The 22,443-nt window shown below is 36.9% G+C and overlaps 1 protein-coding gene across 1 annotated transcript in view; it reads left to right on the top strand.

Annotated features, from left to right (window-relative positions):
* Positions 1 to 22,443, top strand: part of LOC125227030 (hydrocephalus-inducing protein homolog) — a 58,626-nt gene that overhangs the window by 2,972 nt on the left and 33,211 nt on the right. Inside the window, 30 exon segments of the mRNA XM_048131221.1 lie at positions 1,220 to 1,344; positions 1,468 to 1,650; positions 1,907 to 2,115; positions 2,354 to 2,591; positions 3,269 to 3,473; positions 3,923 to 3,990; positions 4,094 to 4,314; positions 4,988 to 5,225; positions 5,443 to 5,560; positions 6,821 to 7,007; positions 7,530 to 7,679; positions 8,148 to 8,341; positions 8,445 to 8,710; positions 8,948 to 9,387; positions 9,633 to 9,818; positions 11,252 to 11,939; positions 11,942 to 11,988; positions 12,208 to 12,381; positions 12,473 to 12,655; positions 13,023 to 13,232; positions 13,517 to 13,656; positions 13,923 to 14,064; positions 14,318 to 14,535; positions 16,794 to 16,897; positions 17,017 to 17,157; positions 17,561 to 17,812; positions 18,145 to 18,302; positions 18,652 to 18,884; positions 21,684 to 21,886; positions 22,112 to 22,171. Of these exon segments, the coding sequence (XP_047987178.1) occupies positions 1,220 to 1,344; positions 1,468 to 1,650; positions 1,907 to 2,115; positions 2,354 to 2,591; positions 3,269 to 3,473; positions 3,923 to 3,990; positions 4,094 to 4,314; positions 4,988 to 5,225; positions 5,443 to 5,560; positions 6,821 to 7,007; positions 7,530 to 7,679; positions 8,148 to 8,341; positions 8,445 to 8,710; positions 8,948 to 9,387; positions 9,633 to 9,818; positions 11,252 to 11,939; positions 11,942 to 11,988; positions 12,208 to 12,381; positions 12,473 to 12,655; positions 13,023 to 13,232; positions 13,517 to 13,656; positions 13,923 to 14,064; positions 14,318 to 14,535; positions 16,794 to 16,897; positions 17,017 to 17,157; positions 17,561 to 17,812; positions 18,145 to 18,302; positions 18,652 to 18,884; positions 21,684 to 21,886; positions 22,112 to 22,171 (5,981 nt within the window).

Raw genomic sequence — 22,443 nt, 5'->3', positions numbered from 1 at the left:
GGATCGATACTCCAGCGCTCTGCCAACTGAGCAACCAAGACTTCAACCAAGCCAGCGAAATTTTCCACTACTAAGGTCAATGGGACCCGTAGCATACGCCCCCCCTAAGTTATTGATAGTGCAGAAACTGTACCATTTCTTTAAGCAACAGTCGTATTGTTTTTAGAAGATTATCAGATAGGGAGGCAACCATTATATTGATGGATGACGGGGGTCCCGTCTTAGTAGCGACTCCCGGACAAGATTCCGGTAACTACGGTAACTCGGTAGTGTACGCTGCGATCGTTGGAAATTAGATATGATCAAGTCGCTGTTAGGTCCAAAATATAAAAGGATTACCATTATACCTGTAGCCTCGTCTCTTATGATTTCTTGTCGTTTTTAGAATCGTCGTAAAAGTGGGGAACACGTAAAAGAAGAATTTACTCTATTGGAATGGTGAATGCATTTATGTTAAATGCTTGTGGATCCCTGTACCAAGACACGTATGCAAGACATTTTTTGTGTAAATAACTGGCAAGGAGGTCTATTTCCGGTATATTAAATGTCTTGATAATCGTATTGAAGCTGAAATTGTTTAGTTCCCATTCGAAATCTGAGTGAGAGCGACACGATTCCACGTCTGCTAAAGTGTTCTCCGATGATTTGAAATATTCCGTGTCTCACACCATTGCCACAGATTCTTTGTTACATTTTATTCTTTAACATTTATATAAACAACGATTGCAAAATCATTTCTTAATTTTATGATTTTGTCATCAGGCAAAGTGACTTGGAAATGTTGGAAATGTCATATGCGCTTTTGATAGACGATAAAATCTAGAAGACGAAGCAAAGAGGGCCGTCCCTATCGCACTATTTGTAAGTGCGATAGGGACGGCCTGATATTTTATCGTCTATCGCGCGACCATGCTTCCCGTGCTGAATAACTTAGTATAACCTATTGTTCGATCCAGCTATGGGCCCTAGGCCGGTGTTTGATTTTCCTGATGAGATCACCGTACCAGCAGTTCCTATGAAAGTTGAAAGTCATGTCATTACGTTGATACAAAATATTGGTTTGACGTCAGCTGGATTCAAGTTGGATACGAAATGGTAAGTTAACATTACCATTTAAAATTGGATTTTTAAAACTTTCACACGTTTAACCATAATGGCAAAACTTAACTGTATATTAATTTAAATAAAACAATTTACACGTTGTTGAAATTATTTTCAGCCCATTTTCGTTTCAACCGAAATCTGTATATTTGAATCCAAACGAAAATGTTGAAATTAAAGCAATTTTTAAAACAATGCGGCAAGGATCAGTTGATGGCACAGTATTCGCATTATTTGAAACCGGTACGGATCTATAACCTTTACTTTCAATTACACATAACATTTACTGTAGATCTAAGAATAATGATTGTTCATAAATTAATTATCTTTTACTTCTTTGAACATTACTTAATGTATTCCATCCAGGTGAAATATTTAAAATAAGACTTTTCGGATCAACGTTTCTGGTCAGCGTTGAGCTTGAGAAGCAGGTGGTAAGGTTTCTGGAGACGTACAAGACGATGGTGCGGCAGCAGACCTTCAAGATTACCAACAAATCTGAGCACCTCCTCACGTACATGTGCATGAAAAATGAAGATGTCATACACGGTAGCTACTTATTTTCAATTAAGCCATTTGTTTGGAAACCACTTCCTCTCTGTTATTTATCTATTTTAATTTCAGTCATCATTTTCATGTCGTTTTTGTTTATTAAACAAGTATTTGGAATAATTGAAGTTTTTGACAAAAGCTTTATGAACGATGGATCAGGACTAGGGGGACTTACAAATTAGCAATAAAAATTAAATTAGCAGTTAGTCTATGTTGACTGTCTTACACTATTCAATTTTCTATTTTTTAACAGATTTCGACGAAAAAGTGAAACTAGCACATATACTCTACGAATTTAAAAGATGCGAATCAGCAAAATGCCAAAAACTCGTATATTATGATGTTCTAAAGAGCGACGAACACGACCGTGTGTACACTCGGATATTCTTTGACCAGATACATTCTCTTGTCGCTGATGAAACGTTACATTTTCAGGATACGCATTTTTCTATTACACCCATTGTGAGTACGGAGATAAGTGTTCCTAAATACTTAGATCATCATTCAAGCAGTCGTAAAGGCACAAATATACCTCTCCATAATCGCCCGCAGTCTGTAGAGTCCAATAAAACAAAACCTTAAAAACTGTTTAGAAACTTTAACGAACTGTTTGTGGTTTAATAAATTTATTATAAATGGATTAATTGCGCTGCCCACACAGCACAGTTATTAATTATGACTTTATCTATAATGTTTCCAGAAAGGAAACCTATGGCCAAATAAATCGACAGAACTAACCATAACTTTCAATCCGCAAGCAATAGGCGAGTTTAGAGCGGTGGCCTATTTGGACATAGACGGCACGCCAGACCGCTGGCCGCTTTCAATGGTCGGGACGTCGCTACCTCCGGAAATTGTGCTCAACTTGGAAACCTTGGATATGGATCGTGTTTATATAAATAAGAAATACAACTTTGAAATACTGGCGATTAATAAAGGCAAGTTTTTCATTATTTCGTCAGGTCGTGACTTTTCGTCGAGACTTTTGTGCGTAGGTATTTTTATCCCCGAGTTAAGAATTTCACCACCCTCTTTCCTTCCGAGGGTGTCGTAGAAGTCGATTGTGGAATTTTGGTTTCATTGGCTGGCAATGGCAACCTGTCACAACAATATCACATTTTCAACTCCATAATTGTCAAGAGTGGCACTGAAACTTAAATAGTTTCATGTGCTCTGTCTACCCCGTTTGGGAATACAGGTGTGAGTTTATGTATGTGTGTTTTATGGTTGCTAGACCATAGGAAAATACGACAAAAGGATAACAGTTTTAGCGCACTTTCGCGTTGAAGTAATTATTATTATTATTATTATTAGGAGCCTGTTATGTCCCACTGCTGGGCAAAGGCCTCCCCCCTCTTTTTCCAATCTTCCCGATCTCGGGCAGTTTCGGGCCAGTTGTTAAGGAAGCAATCCAAGTCGTCCCGCCATCGCCGGCGGGGTCTGCCGGATCCTCGCGTTAGGCCGGGTTGCCACTCTGTGGCAATCTTAGCCCACAGCTCACTCGGCATGCGGCAGACGTGTCCAGCCCAGTCCCACTTTAGCTTGACCGCTTTCCGAGCCACGAAGTAATTAATAAATAATTATGCAGAGCTTTTGATTATTCTTGCTTCATCAGGTCACATAAACGGTGTGATAGTATACCAAGACACGCCAACGCTGTTCGGCAGCCGCGTGACGTGCTCGCCCGCGTTGCGCTGCCTCCGTCCCGGAGAACGGGATATCTTCGTCATATCCTTCAGCAACTCTAATCAGGGACCGTACTTTGAGGAGGTCAACTTCCTCATACGCGATACTGATGTTGTGTTGAAATTATATTTAAAGTAAGTACTCGTGTCAGAGGCCATAGCGTTTATACGGGAGTTGGGACATAAGCTGAGAGAGAGGACCTCCATTGCCATCCAACGTGGCAATGCGGCAAGTTTGATGGGCACCTTTGCACCCGGTGCAGCTTGTGGAGATAGATAGATAGATAGAATACTCTTTATTGGCACACCTTAGCAAAAGATACAGTGGAGACAAAACAAATGATTATAAATAGAGGCAGACAACAGGCGGTCTTATCGCTAAAGAGCGGCAGACAACCTTTGGGTAGCGGAAATCCTTTGGATGGAGGTCTTTTTGATTAGTTTATATATTTATATTTAGTTTTCTATTTTATAAGGTACTTTAGTACTTAATATAATAGAATAATTATACCAAATCTAAATGCTAATGTAGAATACCAAGATTATTAGAAAAATAATCACTAAAATTATTATTTTCATTTCAGAGGAGAAGTGATTTACCCTTCGGTAAGGTTTAGTATACCAAGTTTGGACTTTGGAACTGTGAGTCTAGGTAAAACCTTTTTTACACATTTATATACTTATTTATTTATTATTATGTATTTAGTTATCAAGAGTTTTATAGTTTAATTGTTACCTATCTTATTTTGTTACAGGAGTACCGAATACCTTAGAATTTGACGTTATAAATGAATCGATTGTGGATGTAAGCGCATCTGTGAAAATATCATCTGATGGCCCGGAAGTCAGCGGCATCACGTTGGTTGACTATGCTTTGGCGGAAATGCCAAAGCCGGAAATTCCTCAGTGGCCGAGAGAATTTGACATACAACCAGCAAAAATAAATTTGGGACCCGAATCAAGGATTTCTTTAAGAGTTCGTATAGTAACGATTCGTATAATTCGTTTATAAATCTTAATGGATTTTTGTATTCAAAATATATTTAAAAGGACACATTCTGTAGGCTGGGCTCTTTTACAAATTAATAGTTAAAGTATTAAAGTATAACCCCTTTATTCATAAACGTTCACTAAAGTTATCAAGCCGATAAAGTTCGTTTGTCCCTTTCCAACGTATTGGTGTGATAGAAAGGGACAAACGAACTTTATCGGCTTGATAACTTTAGAGAACGTTTATAGAAAGGGACAAACGAGCTAGGGCTATATAAGTTAGATTTGGGTAAATTAAATAGGTACTACGTAAATGTTACGTCCTTACGTCGCGTCGGTACTTTTTCGAGTCAGAGGTGTTAGGCCGTTTTCACATTATCCGATCCGATATCGGATGTCGTAAGGATTTCAATGGAAAAAATCCAAGATGGCGCCTGTAAATTAGCAACTTAATAGCTTAGTTGGTTAGCTAGGGCTATATAAGTTAGATTGGTAAACACACATAAAAAAAAATACAAACAAATGGTTATAAAAAAAAAACGGCGTACGGCGTGCATGTTTATTATACAAGTGTCCTGATTCGAAGTTGCATAGGGTAGACGTTGCACTCAGGACATACACTTAATCAAACAGAAGCTATTTTTATTTTAAACATACAGGTTACTTTAACTGCAAACTTAATAAGAGCAAACCAAACATCTCTCGAACTGGAGTTAGAGAAATCGGACAGCCCGCCGATTATTTTACCAGTGACGTTCGACGCAAGAGTTCCCAAGATCACTCCCGCGCCCGACATCAATCTGCGAGCGTGCTTCATAGATTTCCCTTATCAGTATGAAATACAGATTCAAGCGAACGGGATTAAAGGATACTACACTATCGTAGAGCAGGAAGTACGTATATATTGTACATATTATTGTACTTATCAAATAAGTAAAACTGTAGTCACTATAGTGAACACATATTTGGCCTTATCCATACAATGCTGTGTGTAAAAAAATACTAATTTCTGTGTAAAAAGTGAACACTTAAAGATCGGTATCGAGTCGCTGTATCTTACCTCTATAAACATTATTAGAGAACGGCCGTAAATCATACAAATATTTCCAGGAAGAGACGTCTTTGCAAGTGATAGTCGGCAATAAAGAAGGATTTATCGAGCCTTATAGTGTTATTACCTTCCCAGTTATTATAAGAACATGCGCTCTTGGTGTGCAAGAGTATATGATCAGGTTAGATTTTTTGAGTGTACTTACTAATCGTTTAACTTCGCTATTATCGTACTAACATGTACAAGAAGTACTAGCAACATACTTAAAAAGTTAGGTGTACATTTGTACACACGAGCAAATAATCAGTGTCCCAGGCTGGTGGGTGGTTGATTTACCCTCAACGGTTGATTACGAAAAAATGCAGAGTTTATTTTTTGCCAAATAAAAGGTTTTAAGAAATAGGCTACTTGACCCTTTTTTAGTCTTATTTGATTAAGTACTGTCCAATTAACCGAAATAAAATATTACCATATTTTATTATGACTTGAAAACAGCAAAAAATATTTTTTAAATATATCTTTACGTAATTAGGCGAAAACAACACAGTCATCGCGCATGAAGGCATAAAGTTCAATATGTCAGTGATTGTTTTGACATGCAGCAAGGTTCGAATTCGATGACGTCACAACATCGCTGACAGCGTTTTCGGTGGCCAAAATAAAGAAAAAATTACACACATTTTTAATCGAAAATATGTAGTCTTCATACACTTTTAATACCCAAAATCTATAAATATTGTTTTTTTATGTCAAATACTACAGAAGACAATCATTTATTGTGCCAAATTCGATATGAGTCTAGTGGCCTAAAATCGGTAACACTTTGTAGCACATTCACCGCGCTGCGGACGTAACGCTACGACGTAGCCAACAAAACAGGGTTTACAATGAAAATGCTTCGTAGAGGTACAATAACAACATAATATAATTAGCGCTAAGTGGGCCAAGTAAGAGAAAATGCTACATTCAGCGCGTATTGCGAATGTCACACATTATCAAGCGCTACGAAAAATGTGCTACGGCGTAGCACTTTGTAGAACATTAACACTTTCGAAACCGGGCTCTACGCGGCGCTACGACATTTTCGCTACATACGGGGAAACCCATGTAATCGGCTACGCTTCTACGAGCGGTGTGCCCGACAGTCGGGTTCTTGGTAGCGAAAGTGTTAAGATTTAGGACCTTAACTTAAAGTCTTAAAACTGTCGCATATTTTAATAATGGTAATTTATTTTTCCTATGGTATGTCATTTAACACATGCAGTGTCCACAACCCAACAAATTAAAGTTTTAAAATAGGTGTCGCCGTATAGTGCTTTTGGAATGAAGAAGAAACTATTATGTGTCCTCGTACCTCACGACCTATCGTCCAATCAGTAGTTTTATAATGTCTACTAATTCTTATCAATTAATCTTTCATTTTCCAAACTCACACCTTCAGGATAAATTTATTTGGTTTGTCAAAACCCGTGGACATATGCCACGTGCTAGAGTGCGGGGTGCGGCCGATCGTCACCTGCACACCTTTGGCCCTGCATTGGGGGCAGGTGAAGCTGCTCACTAGGTCACGGAAGACGTTGACCCTGACCAATGACTCGCCTGTCGTCGTGCACTTCAGAGCTTCAGTGGTATGTAGCCAGTTCAATTTAAGGTGATTGAAAATAGTCTTCTCAGAATTTGTTTTGGCTTGTCAAAGCCCGTGAACATATGTTACATGCACTCCTCTAGCCCTGAACCGGATCAGGGAAAGTGTCTCACTAGATTATGGAAGACTTTAACTGTGACCAATGATTTGCTGGCTGTCGTACACTTTAGAGCCTCGGTGGTATGTAGCCAATTCAATTTAATGTGATTCAAAATATTCTTCTCAAAAATTGTTTGGCTTGTCAAAGCCCATGGACATATCAGGGTCAGGTGCCTGCACAGGGTCAGGTGAAGCTACTCACTTATATTATAGAAGATGAAGAGAAGAGGAGACTGATTCGCCGGTCGTTGTGCATTGAGCCTCGGTGGTACGTACATAGATATTAATGAATAGAGGACTAAATAACACTTCTGAAGTATTGTTAAATTTTACACTTACACTAGAGATATTTGTTTAACTTATTGGTTAAACGAGGTGTGGCTGTATGTCTCATTATGAATTACAGTTAAACCGCGACGGAAGATGGCAGATCCAGCCAAGTGAGGGACAGATCCAACCGGAGAGCGAGACAGATTTGTGCCTCACGCTATATCTGATCGATGCTGACACATACGTCAACAAGGCTGTGGTTCAGTTGGAAAGAGTTAAGGACATTGTTAGTTTCTTTTTAAATAATAATCTTTACATTAGCATGTTTTACTTAGGGTCGGTTGCACCAAACCGTCTGTCACCGAATTTAGCGTTGGCAAAAATTTTGGGTGGGAATTTCTATAGACTTTTGCTGAGTGACGTGACGTTGACGTGTCTGTTAACTATGGTTGATGCAACTGGCCCTTAAAGTTATTTCGCATTTATTTCTCTCCCGTGTCTAAAAGTTTAATCATAATCATCATAATACCAACGATTTATCAAAAACATGTCTACTGCTCAATAGGAAAATTTATTGCGAATTCTGTTTAGTTTGTTTAGATTCACATAGTACATCTGAAGGTCTACCAAATTTACAAGCACCAATTTGACAGGACTGGCTTCCCTCGAAGGCAAATGACCTACAAATTTTGAGGAACTGGTCAAACAAAGGCAAGCTTTTGAACAGATATATACTGACTAATATTTATTTCAGCTCATCCCCCTGTCAGCCACTGGAGTGGGAACAAGCATTGTAGTTGGTGAGCTACGAGATAAGGTACTTCTCGGAAGACATTTTACAAATTTTCAACTCAACTGTAAGGTGGAAATGGAAAATAAAGGGACGAGAATGCATGCTTTGGAATGGAGCGAACATTACAAAGCACCTAAGACGCAACCGCTAACTGCGTACGTTTTACAAAATACTTCCTACCTATACCTACATTACTTGTAATTTGTAAACTATTTCTAGTTGATTATTATATTGTTTTCAAACTACCCCTTTTTTCAGTGGATTTTTTAATCTAGAACCTCGAATTTTCAAAATGGCAGCTGGAGAAAAAATGGACTTGACAATAACAGGCGTTTCTCATAAAGTAGCTACTGTTAAAGAAATGTGGTACTTAGTAGGTAGCGTGGAGGGCATAAATAAAAAGGAACTTTTATTGGAATGTGAAATTATTGCCGAATTTGTGGACCCAAAAATAGAAGTCTCGACGCCACTAGTAGAGTTACAATATGATTTTGGACCATACAGCGAGTACTATAAACTGACAGGTAATATTAAAACTATAAGCTGTAATGTTTTACTTGTAATAGGGATTGAATATAAATTATTTTACAAGAGGCTGTAATCTCCTCGAACCTGAACATCTAGGCTACCCAACCTAGCTCCTAGGCTCAAGGTGTTAGCTATAGGTTGATAATATTTCCGATTATAAGTATATTTTTATATGTAGTTGATAATTTAAATACAATAATAGCATTAATATCATGTATGTTTTTCGATTGCAGAAATAGTAACAATTAAAAATGTATCTAAACTACCTTTAGATATAGACCTAAACGTTAAACCTCCCTTTGTAATTATCAAAAAGAAAAATACGTATAAGATTGAACCGGAGGAAGCAAACTTATGTGCCTGCATTTCTTATCGAGAGAGTGATTTAAATGTAGCCAGCATGCTTAAAGTCGGAGCCAAGCAATCAAAAGTATTCATAGACTATTTAACGTCAAGACCAGTAGAACCATTAAGAAAGGGTCCGCTGAACTTCTTCCAAGATATAAACAAAATCAAAATGGCATTTAATTTAACCCAAAGCGTTGAAGAGCGTCTAGAGGATCAAGAAATTATGAAGATACAAATTCTGTTCGACACTACGAAACATATGAATTTGAAATCTAGAATCTATAGTGACTCAATGAGAATTCAATTCAAAGGTCATAAAAATAAGGTTAATATTTGCTTTTCTTTTATTGTGTTTTGGAGACTATCACAATTATTTATTTAATATTCGAATAGTGAAGTTTCACAGCGTAACTGTAAGACTAAGGCACTGCGACACTAAAAATAAATACAATGTAAAGAAAACAATAAGCACAGAGTAAAAAATACAAAACAGAAAAAAAATAGATTTGGGCTACGACGATTACGTACGTACTTATGTTTGATACTTATAACTTATTAATTATTTTCTAGGATGCTGTTAAGATAATTGGAAGAATAAATTTCCCCAATATATTGGTTACGTCTCCAAGAATAGATTTTCAATGTATTGTCAATAGCTGCATCGAGAGCAAAACAATACAACTTCAAAACCTGACACCGCTGCTAGTTTGCTTCAGGTTCCAATGGAAAAAGTGTGTCATTACTAGTAATGTCATGGTAAGAAATAGTTATTTTTAAATCATTATATCCATAAGAAACTACTTTACGTATACGATGAAATATGTAGTGGTAGTTCATACATTTGGCCTGCAGTGATCGACTACATACTACATAGTATGGATAAAAATAAATAAATAAATATCTTAGGACATTCTTACACAGATTGACTGAATTCCTACTCGGGTTGAAATTTTGATACAAACCTAAAAATTCAACTTTCAGATAAAAAAAAAAATAGTATTATGTTAGTATAAATTTTTCGTAGTTTCTTGTAATAATATGTATCAATAATGTATACTGAACATAATACTGCCGAAAAAGGTTTTTTATCTAAAAGTTGAATTTTCAGGTTTGTATGAGATTTTCAAAATTTCAAACCTAATGCGGAGGCAGAAGATGTTGATTTAAAAAGCTAAAAAATTTGCACAAAGGCTTCATAGACTAAGGGGCATTGATTGATAACTATTAGGTTTGCTAATTCCAGAAGTGTTTTTTCGCTCCACCCTAATATATATACAAGGTGCTCGAGAGGAACCCATATAACTTTAACGGCATATTCTTGGTCACATTTTAAGACTAAAATGTCATATAAACTTTTCTAGATTTCGTCTAGTTTCAGAGTTATTGCCAATTAAAAAAAAATTTCGGTATTGTTACTCAGTAGAAAAGGTCTTCTTAACGGCGCTGATGCGCAATTGTGGAGCATAGTCTCACAGTAGTCATTGATAGATGTCAAAATGTGACAAGAAAAACTTCCTATATAATATAAAAATATATATGTACTTAAGAAAACATCCATGACTCAGGAACAAATATCTGTGCTCGTCACACAAATAAATGGCCTTACCGGGGTTCGAACCCAGGACCGCGGCTTAGCAGGGTCTCTGCGCTAGGCCAGACCGGTGTTGTCAAACGTAAAGTCAAATAAATGGCCTAAATGTAGCTCTTCGCTTGCCTCCAGCTTGCACATTGGAAGTACCCAGCAGTTAACCATTCCTACTTAGATATGGTTTTGCGTGTTTTATTGTATACATCGCACGATTAAATAAATAGTAACAGACTAACGCTTCAAGGCCTTCCGTAAAAGATAATTAATTTATTGAACTCTTGAATATTGAAAAAATAATGTCAGCCTGTTATATTAAAGATAATTAAGACTTCAATAATGTGTGTCTTTTTCAAGAGCAGCCTGAAATACCTGAACTAAAGTTACCATATAAAGATAGCGACAACGTTACTTCATCATATTATGACACAGATACAGGATTTACAAAACCAGGAGGTTCGTATCAGTTGTTTCTATACATATTTATACTCTTTACAGCCTTATTTAACCAGTTTTTTTTATAGATAAACTGAAAGAGATTATGAGTGCGGGATATCGCGCTCCATTTCACTCTCCAAATAGTCCAAATGATACGTTGGAGAAGTTTGACCTGAAGCCATCTGCTTTAACATCAAACGTTCCACCCAGTGAAGAAAGTGATGTTATTCCCGAATGCGGAGATGTGAAAATAAGTAAAACCAAAATAATTCGAAAAATCGCTCCAATGATACCTTTTCAATACGATGTTAAATTTCCTTGGCTTTGGAAATTCCGTAAATTAGAGCATGGCAATAAAATAGACACAAACCAATTGCTAAGAGTCACGCCATTTAAAGGAATAATGAAACCCAGTGATTGTCAAAATATTCACATCATATTTAATCCCAGTTGGAATGTGAATGTGAAAGCTGTACTGGAATGTGAAGTGTTAGGAGGACCATCGGAGTTTATTAGTGTTACAGGCCAAAGTTCAGAGATAAAATACAATATCAACACTCTTAAGTTAAATTTCAAAATCCGATCTTTCCACGACAATCAAACGGAGTTTTTGATTCTAACTAATACGGCACGATTGGTCTTTGAATACAAGACGTATTTGAATGAACCAAAGTTTGAGACCGAGCTCAATGGTACAATACTGGATTTATTGCCTTCAGAAAGCATCTTACAGCCCGAGGAAAAGATAGAGATGAAGGTTGTGGTGCGGCCCGGTGTGCTCGGTTACTTTAACAGTGTGTTCTTATTGGAGGTGGGGCACCTCCCGCACATTCCTATTCAAGTGTTCGGATGGGGGTCATTCCTCAAGTATATCTTTCATTACCGAGGCCAGAAATTATAAATGTAAGTATTTTATGCGTCTGTGCATATGCATGTATTGATCGTTAACTGTTTTATACCAAAATTAGTTTCATTGAGGATGTTTTTGTAGGGTCTAACATTTAAATATGATGTGATTGAAGTTATTTCTTAATTCATTTTCGTTTTAGTTAGTTTGATATATTTAATTTGCGGAAGTGTCGATAAATCAGTATGTACTAAACATAGCTATTTATATTTCAGTTACCACCTGAGACAGGTTATTTGGCTATCCCAACTTTGACTGAGGAATATATAGGTGCCATCGGCGAAATATTCAGCCACACAACTACCAGAAATCACGTAAATACACCTATGACGGAAGGCTGTTTTATGGATCCTGATATTCAACGCGATTGGCACATTTGCTCAGAGTGGGTTAGTAATGTAATGTTAATAAAAAGTGCAACACTTTTTAATAAGTAATCATATTATGTGTATCTACATACTATTATAATCTTTGTTTCAGGATGAGTATCCTTCGATTATGGATATTGACTTAGCTATTGAGAGATTGCTAGTGATAGAACACATTAAATTGCGCCCAGAAATTTTATTGGCATATTCCGCGAAAACAAAATCAGGTCCTATTCCTGGATTTCTAACAACGCCGTACGTTGTCGATTTTGGAGTTGTTATTACGGGTAGCATGGTTAGTAATATTTTAACCGGACTTGCTTGCTTTATTAATATAGGTGAGGTGACGTTATCCTCGTAAAAAAGAAGGCTACATCCTTAAGGAAGGTTACGTCCCTAAGATTTAGAAATATAAATCAAGCAGCGTCCTAATTTCACATTTTGATAAAACATTTTTGATGATCACTATCTCCTGTGTATAAACTAAAGGAGCTACGACGGACGTTAATGGCTTGTCAGTTAATAGAAAACCAACCGAATAACTGAAATGCCGTTGGCGTCCGGCGAACTCACAGTACAACAATAGAAAAGTACAAGAGTTTTGGGAAGTCCTTTAGAACATTGTGCCGTTCTATTCGATACTAATGACGTCGACCATATAGGTTCAATGCGTAGTAGAAATAATCAACTACGGTCCAATAGTAACGAAACTGCATTTGGCTAAGCCGATAAACATGCCAAGCTGGCTGGGCTTGAAGCTGTGCGGCAAGTTGAACCCGGGCGAGAGCGGGAAAATGGAGGTCACCTTCTCACCCAACTTAGAAGATTTCTATGAACTGGAACAAGATGTTGAAAATACTTTCAAAATAGAGGTAAAGTAGCCCTATTTCATATACTTTAAAATTCATTTAGATTAGAAAGCGCAAGCGGTTGAAGATACATTGCGGTGTATTGAGGTTGCAACCAATTCAGCCGACCGGTAAAATGACAATGTGATGAATTTTACACAATTTTTAATTTACTTATTACACACCTAAAAGGCTAAAGCTAGGTCCACGTGGCTCATAACTGAATATGACTAAGTAACCATTGAGTGGTTTTTGTAGGTACTTAGATAATGTTTTTTTAACACAACCTGACCTAATTTTCTTTATAGGTGCCTTATGGAATCACAATTCCAGTTAAAATAAAAGCACTTTGTGCTGTCCCCTATCTTGCCTCGAACGTCGAGGCCATAGACTTTGGGCAAGTGAGATGTGGTGACAAAATAATTAACACAATTTCTTTAAAAAATGTGTAAGTTGTGTTCAGAACATGTATTCGTTCATTTAGTTATTTAAATAAATGATGTGCTTTTATAGACGTAAAATTTTCATGACAAATATTTAAATACATATGTATCAGGTATTTTAAAAAACGGTTGTATTCACGTTAATATATCGCTATTGGCCACATGTAACATGTAGCTATCGTTCGAGTCATATGGAGACTTCATCAGGCATGCGATGAGTTGAGAGATGACGATGATATGATACTTTATTATACCTCTATTTGTCTTACAGGGGAAAACCAACATGTATCTGGTACGCAACATTGAGGCTTAAAGTTCAAGGACATAATCCTATGACAGTGCTGGATAATTCTGGAAAATTTGAACCCGGGGAGGGTGGATATCTCAGCATTGCTTTCAAACCAATCACGGAAGTAAGTTTTTAATTATTAACAAATGTAGCTTCAGTTTAGTTTAAAAAAGTCTTACCGAAGGCGAAAAAACTTGTCTCTGGCCCGATGGTTGACTACCATTAGGAATTTGTACCATAATGCTCTCCCTACCGAAGCTCTAGAGCTGAACGGATCTCATCCAACATCCAACAAAACAATGGAAATTGGCATTGTGGCATACACAATTTATAGAAAACTGGATTGTTAATATATTAAACCTACATTATCTCAACAGATGGTATATGAAGGCATGTTACTATTCCGGTTCCATATGAACCCCAGGAAAATGGCAATACCAGTAAGAGGGGTTGGCATCATTCCTCAAGTCCATGTGATCGGAGGAAACGTTGCTTTTCCTCCAACGCTGCCGTGGGCAGAAACAACTGATAACTTCTTCGGCTTGACTAACCCCTGTCCTTTTCCCATAGAAGTTATATTCGCACATAGTGATCAGTGAGTATCTACTTTTATGCAATCATGACATAAGAAAATCCATGAGGATTCTTTTTATAGTTAAAGATGATTCTTTTTATAATCTGTGGTCATTATTACATACGTTTGAAGAATTTAATAATATTTGGTCGTTCTTAATAGTATTTTTTCTACTCCCGTACTGTTATTCTTGAGTTACAAGGTCGTGCAGAGAACTTTAAAACCCTACATAAAAGATGACAGGACAAGTCTATCTAGTCTATACCCTGAAAACATTTAGTAGCAGTAGCACGATATAGCTGTTAATAGTTATTTGTTATACAAGGGGGCAAAGTTGTATTTTAACGCCGAGTGTGGAATTGAAAAACGAGCAAGTGAAAGGATTCTATAGTTGAACCACGAGCGAAGCGAGTGGTTCGAGAATAGAATCCTGAACTTGCGAGTTTTTTAACACACGAGAAGTAAAATACATTTGCACCCGAGTGTAACACAAAACTTTTCCCCTCACTATAGCGAGGAAACTACAACGCAAAAAATGCGTTTATCACTGCTTCCAGTAGTTCCACAGATGGTAAATCATCTTTATTACTAGATTCACCTACTTTTTTCAATTTTAAAGCAGTTAATTTGACTTAATTCAAGGTCAAATTACTTTACCCACTAGTGGATAAAATGCGTTTTTAACCGCTGGTATTAAAGGACAAAACACGTGTTTCCGAGCTAGTGAGGGGAAAAGTTCAGTAAATACATTGCTACCAATTTAACAAACCAATCACTTCATCGTAGAAAATTAAAATATTGTATGAAAATATAAATATTGTATTGTATAAAATACTATTATGCAACTGGCGTTTAAGTGAGGTCAAAAAAGAAGAGTGGCGTAACAATTTGAGGCGAAGCCGAAAATTGTTAATAAAGACGCCACGAGTATTTTTTGACTCAGTTAAACACCGTTGCATACAATACAATACCTACTTTTTCTACGACCATGCACTTACTTTTTATTAGTTTTCTAGAATAACTTTCGTGAAATTCGCACTGTTTCCTGTATTTTGACTTGTCGGCCTCCCCTCTGTTCCTGCCTCACCCTGTCGCTCGCACTCCCCCGCGCCGCCGCCGCCAGCTCCCAACCGGCGCCCCGCGCCCCCGCTATATCTCTTAAAGGCTTCCTAACAATGCTTTAAGAGCTATATCGTATGTGGGTGCGCGAGGCGCCGGGCCCCGGCTGGCATCTTTTATGTGGGGTTTTAAAGATCTATGCACGACACTGTAAATGACGAATAACACAACGGGAGTAGAAAAAATAATGATTTTTTTCCCTCCAGAATCTGGACTGAAGAGGAAGAAATCTATCAATTATTATATAAATACTACAACAAACCGGAAGAAATGCTCGTTCCTGCAATAACGCCTGGCGCTGGCATGCACAGTGAAATAGTTGACTTCTATAAACAATTTACAGAACGCGTTAAAAGGTAGGTATACGTTTTAATTTACAATAAATGTGTTGTTTCCAACCAAAAAAGTCTTAATTGGTCGCCTTCCATAAGGATGTATTAACTTTTTATTAAAGATCGAGCCTAATCTCGTCCTTGTGGCTACTTTGTGGCTACAAAGTAGGCTCTTTGACAAGACAAATAATGCTTAAAATGTGTAAGTTATTTGTCTAATAATTACTGTAAATATTGATGGTCCTTTAATTTATTTAGGCAAGTGGAGGCAGAAGCAGTTGCTAGAGGAAAATCAGCATCTACTGCGGCTAAGTAAGGCAACCTTTACATTAATCAAACTAGTTTCGGAATTGGAATTATTTCAAAAATTGCGGAATGCTCCATACAAACGTCCACCCCCCATTTTAGGAAAGTGGGGGATTGGAAAGGGACAAAAAGTAGTATATATCAGAGTTTTGAATGATTCACGGTTATTTTCATTAGACTTACATTGACCGGGATATAGACCTTCGACGCAACTTTGACATCCACCCGCCTTCGTCAGTTTTCCGTGATCATGATGCATGCAACTGCGTCGAAATATCGGGAGCTCAACAAAAATCAAAGAGGTAATCACGGTTTATATCCCGGTCACTATAAGTCTAGCCTATATCACTCTCCATTTAGATCTTCAAGTATCCCCACTTAAAATATCACGTCAATTGATAGGTCCGTTTTGCCGTGAAAGACGGACAAACAAACAGACAGACACACTTTCCCATTTATAATATTAGTATGGATGGATGGATACTCATTTACAATCATATTTATTTTTTTACTTTTACACAGGAAGCCTCCCAAAACACCCAAAACTGGAAAACAATTACCGTCTGCTAAAATAGCCCCAGAAATTGTACAAAGAAAATTTAGATCGGAAGCTGAAATTATAGCAGGTACGTACAAAAAATAAAAAGAACGTCATATTTATTCATGTCACTTTTAGGCACATTTATACCAAATAAGTAGGTGTATACAATATCACTAAAATAAGTCTTAACCATTTTTGTTTAAGATGAAATAAAAGCTTTAAAAGATAACGGCAGAGATCCACTGAAAGAATGCATGGACGCATTTGATCATCATAGTCCTAATAACGAAATTGAGGCACAATCTAAAGGACTTATTGTTTTTCTACATGGTTCGCCGGGTGAAGGTATAGAACTTATGGTAATAATAACTATGCAGCAGGGACTTTGCTAATTAATACAGACAGCAGCATAAAATAGCTAAGCGGTTGATGTTGAGGTGTCTATACCCGAGGTCTACTTTATACTGATACACCTTATATTTCTCTTAAAATCAAAATGTATTCAGATAATTTGGCATACCTTGTCCACTTAGCAACTCCTATCAACCGTTTTCCGAGATGTACGAATTCTAAATATAGCTTCCAAACCTTACACTCATTACAGTTGTTTTAAAGTTACTTATGCTATAACAAAAATCTAGTAAGTAAGAGTTCAATTGAAAAACCAATGAGATAATGTATGAAACTCATAAAAGTGTTTTCTCGGATCTATGATCTTCGATTAAAGTGTTAATTTATTAAAAACAAGAAAATTTATTAAAATATTTTATACATTTTAATCTTTTTAAAATTTTAGAATTGCAATCACAAGAAATGGCATATACGATTGGTATGAAACTAGGTATACCGACTGTTAATATTGATATGTGTATGGTAGAAGCACTATGCTGTCTTGATACTGAAGCCAAAACGATAATCAGGGGTGCTATGGACGAAGCATATGAAATATACAAAAGAAGTGTCGCGAGAGATGATGAAGTAGAAAACGAACATGCTGAAGGTGTGTTGCGAAACGTAATGGTATATTATTCATAGATATTTTGAATAGGTTTTAGGCTGATAGACAAATGTGTAGGTAATTAGAATTAGGTATATAACCAATGTGTACTTCACCGTATATTTATTTATAAACTTCTGGAATATAAACCCTTTGATGGATTAAGAATGTGGCGGACTATTTAATATTTTCTATGTAATTTAATACAAGGAATTCATTTAAGGGTTCCACAATTGCGCATATGAGTTTCTTGTTTATGTAATGATAACTGGTTATAATGTTTTTGTGCAGAATTAATATTTGGTTCAAAAATGTATGTCTAGAATTAGGTGGAGAAACTGAAGACGAATTTGAAGTAGTTTTAACCAAACTGCAAGCCTTAGCAAACAGTAAAAATACGACTACACCTCGGTCAAAGGCTGGCGACAAGAAAAAAAAAGAGAAAGAGAGCAGTGCTGTAGAAGCTATGGGATCTACGACGATGTTTCAACAAGTAAATATTCTATACATTATTTAGCTTCACTTGAACACCAATTAACTTTTATAATACAATAGCACCAACATTATACACAAACCAAAATGGAATTGCAACCAACGGATTAATATGGACGGATGTACATTGTCGTAGGACAATGATCAGAAATTGTCTGTTCTGTGAAACAAACATGCCTGCCCAAGTTAGATTCTGAAAGAGAAGAGTCGTAGAATAGTAGGTCCTCATTCATTCCACGACTCTTGTCGTTCCGAACAGACTATGAGACTTACGAGTTACGCAGTATCAAATATTCCTATATAACACAAATACATACTGCGATAGTTACAAATCTTAATGTTTTTTAAAGGACTTAACACAAGACCTGCTGACAGACTTCTTTGCTCAGCCGAAATTCAATCGAGGGTTTGTCGTAGACTCATTAACGAGTTTTACGTTCAACCAGCCAGCTATAGCACTCACCACACTCATCAAAAGCAAGCAATGCATACGGAACCTACATTTGATACTGTGTCAATCAGAATTTAGCAACTGGGCACAATCATATGAAGAAGCTCAACGTGAAATGGAATTGTTAGAAGAGTAAGTATGTTTTTATTTCTTCTTGTTTCTTAGATTTGAAAAACAAATGGATAATGGTAGGGTAGGATAAGAGTAGGTAGGTATTTGTGTGATGAACACAGAAATTCATGGACGTTTTCTATGTATTTATCTATATAAGTATGTATATCGTCGCCTAGCACCCGTAGTACAAGCTTTGCTTACTTTGGGGCCAGGTTTATCTGTGTAAGTTGTCCCTGATTTATTCATTTCCGTCTGTTGGGAATTAAGGATGATTTTGGAACTATCCGACCACATTTTGTATGTACAGTCGACTACAAAGAGGTGTATCCACTTTTTCACCCCACTACAAAGCAATAAGGTGAAGAAGTGGATACATCTCTTTGTAGTCGACTGTACATCATTGTTCTTTGTATGTATATGTTATGGACCAAGTGATAAATCGGGCACTATACATAATGCCCGGGCATTATGAATAATGCCCATTGTGAGTGGGCAGTTTGATAATAACTATTCAAATAATTAAATTGCCCGGGCATTATACATAATGCCCATCCTCTATTGGGCAAAGTAATAATAACACAGCGAGTAGCTGAATTTTGCCCGGGCATTATACATAATGCCCACCCTCTGTCGGGCAAAGTGATAATAACATATCGAATAGTCGTATTTTGCCCGGGCATTATACATACTGCCCATCCTCTGTTGGGCATAGTGACAATAACATACCGAATAGCTGAATTTTGCTCGGGCATTATGCATAATGCCCATCCTCTGTTGGGCAAAGTAATAATAACACACCGAATAGCTGTACTTTGCCCGAGCATTATACATAATGCCCATCCTTTGTTGGGCAGAGTAATAATAAAACATGTAGCAAAGCTAATAGCTGGATTGGCGTAGCTTCAGCATACTTTCGTGCCGATCTGTTCAAGAAACTGTATGCAGTTTCATATCGAACAACAAAGGACGCGCAGCCGCTGCAACTTTGACATCTACGCGCCGTCTTCAGTTTCCCGTGATCATGATGCATGAAACTGCGTCGAAATATCGGGACTTCAATAAAATTCAAAAAAGTAATCACGGTTTATATCCCGGTTAATATAAATCTTATGAAACTAATTGTGAATCATTTAAAACTCTTATGATAGATGATTTAGAGTTAAACGAAAAGTCCGATATAGGCCGCAGAGCAGAGCTCGCCTTGAGCCTTAGTGAGGCAGGGTCCATAGATGATATCGGGAGAGGGCAATAAAGAGTTTCGGTCCGTCAGACCAGCTTCTAGCCATAAGGCACGGCTACCGGTAAGTGCCATGATAAAAGTGCACTTTCACGAATGGCAAAGATGGCAAAACGCCTAGTTTTTTTAGCAGGTATGACCAATGATAGCGTCAAATGTGGCTCGACAGACAATATGGCCAGCACACTGGGAGAATACAGTCGTTGGGCCGCGGAAAGAGCTTCCTTCAAGGCAGTAACGAGGTTTGCAGACCTGTAGATGTAGCGAGAACATGGGATAATGGAGGCTATGCTGAGTAGTGAGAGGTCGGCCCGTGGTGAAATGACCTCGTTCCCAGTGCACTCGTACGAACGGCAAAGATAGTGAAACGCCGGTGTAAGCTCATCCCCCTCTTTCACAATGAATCCGTCCATTGCGCCATGAGGTGAGAGTCCCCTAAATCCTCCCCGGTTCAGGGGGATGCTGCATAACAGCATTCCGGAAAAGAACAGCTATGCTCGGTCAGTCACTATATACCTCTCACACAAGAGAGCAACCTGTGCCAAGCAGTGGGACGTAATATTTTTTTATATTCCCGTCCAACTGTAACCGCTATTTGAAATATGTTTTTTTTTTTAATTATAGGTACTTACGTTTTGTGAAACTGATTTAACTTTGATCATCTTTACTGACCTGACTAACCACTAAATATTTGATCAACAACTTAATAAAATAATTTGTATTCATTTTTATTATACTTTAAAGTCTACTTCAATTAAAACGATGATGGCGTACAATGAAATAGGTATTTAATTTGTATAAAAAATCGAAAAACTACTAATTGTTCAAGTCTACTCAACAAAAGTACCTATCCTCATGAAAGAAGCACAATTTACATTTCATTATTTGTTAGGAACCACTCAGTATACTTAAAAAACTTATTATCAAATTTCCCAACGATCATGTGTATCATAATGACCGGGCAATGTGATAAAAAATGGCGTTTAGACAAACTTGTTAAACTTACCATCAAATTACCCAACGATCATGTAGCATTATCAAAATGACCGGGCAATGTGATAAATAATGGCGTTTAGACAAACTTGTTAAACTTACCATCAAATTGCCAAACGATCACGTTAATCACGTAGCATTATCATAATGACCGGGCAATGTGATAAAAAATGGCGTTTAGACAAACTTGTTAAACTTATTATCAAATTGCCCAAGGATCACGTAGCAGTATCATAATGACCGGGCAATGTGATAAAAAATGGCGTTTAGACAAAGTTGTTAAAACTTTTTATCAAAGTGCCCAGCGATCACGTAGCATTATCATAATGACCGGGCAATATGATAAAAAATGGCGTTTAAACAAACCTGTTAAACTTATTATCAAATTGCCCAACGATCACATAGCAGTATCATAATGACCGGGCAATGTAATAAAAAATGGCGTCTACACAATGATTAATCACTTTGCCCAATACAGCTAGGCATTATTCATAATGTCCGGGCATTATACATAATGCCCTTATTAATCACTTGGTCCATAACATATATAGTACTACATGTAGGTACCTACCTCATATTTTTTCTAGACCTGTGGAAAAAGTATATGAGGAGGCAGAAATTGTTGAGATAGTAAAAGAAATTGATGAAATGGATGGCGACGATTTTGAAAAGTTAACTCCGGAATTTAAAGCTTTATATGTCACCTATGGTTTGGAAGCAAGAAGGAAAAAATTTATCGAGAAGACTGGTTATTCTAGAATAGCCAAACAAGACGCAAAAGCAGACGGTAGTGCTAAAGGTAAATCTAAAACATTATCAACGTTACAAAATTATAATAAAAGGCATGAAGTATTACTTCTTTGTAACATTGGTAATAATAAAAGATAAAATCTTATTAGGTATATGAGTAAAAAAAATATGTTAACTAATTATTAACTAACAAATACTAATATTGGAAGAAGTATCAGTTGCTAATTCCTATTGTGTTTATTTTTGCGCGGGTACCTTTTTGCAGAATCCGCACTTATCGTAAAAAGTTCGGTCGAACAGAAAAAGCCGAAAAAAGATGACAAATGTAAGTACACAGATTTGTTTAATATATCGACAGTTATGAATGTTTAAGAATTCAATTATAGTTACAGAAGCCCGAAAAAAGGGAAATCCAGCTGCATATAGGTATTGATAATATGTATATATATACATACATATTATACATATATAAAGTAAAACACCTATTGCTTTTTAACTAGAATGTGCATGTTATCACACAATAGTGTAACAAATATTACTTCTAAGGGCCGGTTGCATCAAACCGTCTGTCACCGTTAAAGCGTTCGTTAAATTTTA

Source organism: Leguminivora glycinivorella, chromosome 6, assembly GCF_023078275.1.
Source record: "Leguminivora glycinivorella isolate SPB_JAAS2020 chromosome 6, LegGlyc_1.1, whole genome shotgun sequence".
NCBI lineage: Eukaryota > Metazoa > Arthropoda > Insecta > Lepidoptera > Tortricidae > Leguminivora > Leguminivora glycinivorella.
The sequence above is the reverse complement of the archived record's forward strand: the minus strand, read 5'-3'. Positions and strand labels throughout refer to the sequence as shown.